Here is a 6,000-nt window from a genome sequence, read left to right as displayed (position 1 = left end):
ATTTAAGAGTAAAAGGAAATAAAGAGGATAGTTGGGGTAAAAAGGCAAAGTCAACCAGAATGTCAAGACAGACAAATTACCGCTAAGCATTTTACCTGGTGTACTAACATTTCTGCCAGCTCACTGCCTTAAAAATAATGAAATACAAAAGGTACACAGAAAGGAAAGCAAAACTAGGTTTTTTTTATTAACTGACAAAAGACATTCAACCAATTTATGCAATTTGAAGAATTCTTTCTTTCTATTGACTGATGTTCCTGTTTTTCTTCATTGCAGGCAAAACATGAGCTGCAAGCAGAAGCATTGTGCCATCATTGAGTTCTTAACAAAGGAAGGGTATGGCCCTGTCCAAACATCTTTGAAACATTACAGGTTCGTTTACAGAGACCAGAACAATGTACACAGAGGAATGGAGAAGTTTAACATTAAGTATTCAGATTATTTGGTTAGATTATTTCTTTATTCTTTTGAATCAATCATGCATTACCTTGTAACTTCAGAATTTTGATAAGTGTTAATTATTAGAATGGCATTGTAGGGTAAGTATGATAGACAGCATCTGGTCAGTTCCAGCATAAAACAAGTAGAATACTTTGGCCAGATATGGTAACTTAGTTTTTAAAATGATATTATAGGATTGGTGTGAGAGGTCAGATTTATGTTTGAGCATAAATATGGTTGGTTTAACCCTTTTGATACCAACCCACCTGAAACCGCCTCTGGCTATGTAGTACGTCTTGTTTTGAAAAGTTCTGAATTAAAACTTTCCACTAAACCTTAGCCTCAATTTATGTTCCTAACACTAGCTTAATGATAACGAAGTTATTTTACTAAATTCTTTATATTTAAAATTAATTGAAAGAAAAACAGTATCTCAACAGAAATATGGTAACAAAAGGATTAAATGCTGAAGAGTTAAAGAAGGGAAAGCAGAATTGAACCCAAACCACCTGGAGCCAAACAACTACAACAGCATCAATAAATATTAAATGCAACTCACGGCAATTCAATAAGACTTTCGAAGCCTCCTAAACTTTCAGCTGTTGTGAAAAGCTAGAAAGAAAATAAATCAAAGAACACATTGCAATTAAAATAAATAATTAAAATAATTAGCTTTTCAATGATACAAACTTTTGTTTTTATTTTTTACTTGTTTCAGTTATTGGTCTGAGAGTTTTAATCAAGCAAATTCTTTTCTATTCTAGGCCCGAGGCCCAAAATTTTAGGAGAGCAGACCAGTCGATTAGACTGACCCCAGTATGCAACTGGTATTTAATTTATCAACCCTGAAAAGGAGGAAAAAGTCAACCTTGGCAGAATTTGAACTCAGGAGGTAAAGACAAATGAAATACCACTAAGCATTTCGCCCGGCATGCTAATGTTTCTGCCAGCTCACCATGTTTTTAATTAAGCAAATTAACCCTAGAATTTATGTCATGGGTTTTTTTTTTGGGGGGGGGGGTCGTGGGGGCTTAGTTTCTTTCTGAATTTGGCAAAAGAGTCCGATAAAATAAATACCAATCTGTTAAGTTAAAGGGACAAACAAACCAACACTGGTTGTCAAACAGTGGGTAAGGGGTGAGAAACAGATATAAAGATGCACACACATGTACTATATATATATATATATATATATATATATATATATATATAAATTGATATAAATAAGGATAAGATCGTTAATTTAAAATAAAATAATGAACTTATCAAGTGGTCAGCATGGAAAAGATAACCTTCAAAGGTAATAATTATTAAAATTATAAATTAGGGTATCTACGAGATAATTTTCATATAGCAACATATGTTGCTATATGAAAACTTATTGTGGTTTTAGAGTCAGTTCATGGCTGCTATTTTCAGCATGGTGGTATCTCGTAGATACCCTAATTTATAATTTTATATATATATATTGTATAAAAGATCGTAAGGCCAAAACAATGAAGTAAATGCAACGCACATCAGCAACATTCATCAATTTCTTGAAAATAAGGTCACAACCCCGAAATATTGAATACAAGGTAAGTCTACATTAATTCGTATATTTGTTTTCTTGTGATTTACCTTTCATTTACTTCGCATTGTTTTGGCCTTACCCTCAATTCTTTTATACAATATATTCTACACAATACTACATAGTAATTATTCTATTATAATACACACACACAATGTGCAACAGTTTCTGTTGACCAATTCTGTTCGCAAGGAACTGACTGACCTGGGCCTATAGAAGATGCCAGCCGAAGGTGCTGCACAGTGGGACTGAACCTGAAGCCAGGAGTTTGCCATCTCCACAGCACCTAAAATATTTTTATCAAATTTCCCTGAAATCGTGAAAAAATTGAGAAAAAACAAAAGAAACATCATCATCACATTCCAAAATGGTTTTCTTCGATGAAGACGAAATGGCAGAGTCGTTAGAGCATCAGATACAATGCTTTGTGGCATTTGTTTCCACTTCTCTATGCTCTGAGTTCAAATCCTGCAGAGGTCAACTTTATCTTTCAACCATTCAGTGTCGTTAAAAACGTTCGAATCCAAGGCGTTAAATCCCAAGAACTTAAAGAATTCCAGAGCCTAGTGCCCTTCGGTATTTGTTACGGATTTTTCCATTCTGAGTTCAAATCCTGCCATAATCTCTACTTGGGTGGTGGAATGCATGCATCTCCTGTTATAAACACTTTCGCCAGGTACCTGGCGAAGGTGTTATAATAGAGGACAGACAGTTGCAAGCATTCAGGATAGGTTTTGCGGCTTAGGGGAATATCCTTCCCCCACTGTCACTACCTTCCGACTTCACTAAGTTTTAAAAAGAGCTTTTAAAGCAGTGCAGCACGAGTTATTTCCCTTGTCTATTCCAGAGTTGCTTCCCTTACACAATTTAGTGTCCGAATTTTTAATAGCGTTATTTTTGGCCTTCGTGACTTTTGGAGGACCTTTAAAACGCATTCCGCATCCCAAAGAGATTCCCATCCAACTCACCTCACCAATTTAAACTTATACATCTCTATTAATCTTTTCTTTCGTTTCCATAGAGTTAAATTTCATGAGATTAAACAAATCCAAGCTGTCTTTAAACTGTTTGGCACTGACAAATCTATCAGATGCCATATACAACGTTTAAGAAATTTCAGTTTAACGAAGGCCTCGTTTGGTCCGAATTCTTTTACCGTTCATTAGGGTTCATTTTTCCCGTAGGGTCACCTTACTACCAACAATGCCAGAACTTCTAATATGACGTATGTCAACAATGGAATTAACAACATAAAAATGAATCAGAACATTTTTTCTTTTATTTTTTTACTTGTTTCAGTCATTTGACTGCGGCCACGCTGGAGTACCGCCTTTAGTCGAATAAATCGATCCCAGGACGTATTCTTTGTAAGCTAAATACTTATTCTATTGGTCTCTTTTGCTGAACCGCTAAGTTACGGGGACATAAACACACCACATTGCTTGTCAAGCAATGGTGAGGAGACAGACACATACATGTGTTTGTGTGTGTGTGTGTGTATATATATATATATATATATATATATATATATATATATATATATATATATATACGCGACGGGCTTCTTTCAGTTTCCGACTAGCAAATCTATTAACAAGGCTTTGGTCGGCCCAAAGCTGAAGAGACACTTGACCAAGGTGCCACACAATGGGACTGAACCTAAAACTATGTGGTTAGGAAGCAAGTTTCTTACCACACAGCCATATGGAACTCTAAGAGTCTGGAGAGGGAGAGAAGAGATACAGATATAAATGCAGGTGGGGGTGATAAGCAACGGGAATTGAGAAACAAAGATATAAAGAGAGAGAAACTGTTTAACCCTGGGTCATTGATCACAGAAGTAAGACACTATGATGTGAATAAGAGATGGATGGCAGGGAAGAAGAATTTACCTTTAAGTTTTGGAGAAATTTCTTGGATTCTTCAATTCCACCTTTGATGTAGAGAGATACCATTCCACTAAATCCTCGCATCTGTCGTTTGGCCAGTTCGTATTGAGGATGAGAGGGGAGGCCTGTGGGAAAATGGAGAGAGAAAGTGTGAGAGAGAGTGGGCATGTGAAAGAGAGAGTGAGAGAGAGATAGATTATATGAGAGACTGTGGGCAAGGCAGACAAGGTCTGTGTGTATGTTTAAGGGAAAGAGAGAAGGAAATAGACTGTAAGAGAGGGAGTATATAAGACAGAGAAAAAGTGATAGGGAGAGAGTGTATATGTGAGCAAGAGAGAAAGAGCGTGGGTGAAAGAGACGGGGTGGGTAGTTAAGAAAGTAGTTTTTCTCACACCCACATTTTATTGTTTTATTTTGTTTTGTTTGATTTATCTTTCACCTATATTCAGCACACACACACACACACACACACAATTTCTTTCAGTTGATCCCAAAATAACAGAAAAACAAAAGAAGACCCAAAAGTTATCCTTGTCCTACCTGGGTGTAGAATCTTCACCACTCGTGGATTATTCTCCAAGAACTTTGCCACTGCCAAACCATTTTTCTGGTGTTCCTTCATTCGGACATGAAGAGTCTTCAGTCCCCGATTCACAAGGTAACAGTCAAAAGGGGAAGGGACAGCACCACAAGCTGTAAAAAAGGGAGAATTTCAGTTACATAATAGGGGTACATGCTTGTAGATAGGGGTGGATATTATATACATGCCTACAATATATACAAACACATACATATATACAGATATCTATGTACACACTGCCAACACTCAAACTTCCTCTCTTTCTCTCCTCTAATATACACCTACACACACACATACATACATGCAAACATACACATGCATACACACACACAGCTGCAAAATGCCAAAATGAAGGAAGAAATTCTTTGAGTTTTACCATTTTGTAGGAATCGCAACCTTGCTGCCATTTTGTCATCGTTGAGTGCAATGCAGCCCATCACTGCATCGGAGTGACCTGCAAGAATAGAGCAATGAGGATTAGTAACAAGAAGGCATCATGCCAGAGGTGGGGAGGGGAAGTGCAGGAGGAGCAGGTCATACTTTTTTTCGTTTTTAAAATATTTTTTTATTATTTTTTCATTTGCTGATTTGTAAAAGAAGGAAAGGCACAATAGCAAAGCCCTTCCATCTGTCCCTTCAAGTGAATTGACAGTCACTCCATAAACACAAGGCCACATACTAGGAGGGCACCATCACCACCATCATCATCACCATCACCACCATCATTATCATCATCACCATCATCACCACCATCATTATCACTATCAACATCATCATCACTGTTATCATCAACATTATTTTAATGCCCACTTTTCCATAGTTGCAGATGAAAGAATCAGAAGAAATAACAAAAACTTCAAAATGTTTTATGGAATTTGTTGTATCTTTTAATGTTCTGGGTTCAAATCCCACTAAGACCATCTTTGCCTTTCCGCCTTTCTGGGCCAACAAAACAAAGGACCAGAATTGCTGGCCTTGTGCTGAAATAAGAAACTCAATAATAATCCTTTCTGCTAAAGGAACCAAGTTCAGGAATTTTGAGGGAGGGAAGGGGCTAGTCAGTTGCATTGACTCCTGTACGTAACTGGTACACAACTTTCTGATTCCCCAAAAGAATGAAAAGCAGAATTGGCTTCAGTGGGATTTGAACTCAGAATATAAAACCATAAAAAATGTCATTAAACCTTTCGTCCAACAATTCAATCAGATCACTGCCTGAAGATTAACGGTCATAATAATTAGTTTCAAATTTACGCACAAGGCCAGCAAGTCTGAGCTAATTACATCCATCTCCCCCAGTACACAACTGGTACTTATTTTATCAACCCTAAAAGGATAAAACATAAAGTTGACCTCAGTGGAATTTGAACTCAGAACGTAAAGACACACGAAATACTGCTAAGTGATTCTGCCAGCTCACCATCATAATAACAATGGTTTCAAATTTTGGCACAAGATCAGCAATTTCAATTGATCCAGGGCATAACTGGTACTTCATCAACCCCAGAAGAATGAAATGC

The 6,000-nt window shown here is 36.9% G+C and overlaps 1 protein-coding gene across 1 annotated transcript in view; it reads right to left on the bottom strand.

Moving 5' to 3' along the window:
• Nucleotides 1–6,000, bottom strand: part of LOC115223921 (cystathionine gamma-lyase) — a 46,756-nt gene that overhangs the window by 2,023 nt on the left and 38,733 nt on the right. Inside the window, exons 7-10 of the mRNA XM_029794654.2 lie at nucleotides 4,857–4,934; nucleotides 4,441–4,593; nucleotides 3,904–4,025; nucleotides 1,001–1,053 (exon numbers count right to left, since the gene is read on the bottom strand). Of these exons, the coding sequence (XP_029650514.1) occupies nucleotides 1,001–1,053; nucleotides 3,904–4,025; nucleotides 4,441–4,593; nucleotides 4,857–4,934 (406 nt within the window). The remainder of the gene's footprint in view (nucleotides 1–1,000; nucleotides 1,054–3,903; nucleotides 4,026–4,440; nucleotides 4,594–4,856; nucleotides 4,935–6,000) is intronic.

The sequence above is a fragment of the Octopus sinensis genome, linkage group LG24, assembly GCF_006345805.1.
Source record: "Octopus sinensis linkage group LG24, ASM634580v1, whole genome shotgun sequence".
In the NCBI taxonomy this organism is placed as follows: Eukaryota; Metazoa; Mollusca; class Cephalopoda; order Octopoda; family Octopodidae; genus Octopus; species Octopus sinensis.
The sequence above is the reverse complement of the archived record's forward strand: the minus strand, read 5'-3'. Positions and strand labels throughout refer to the sequence as shown.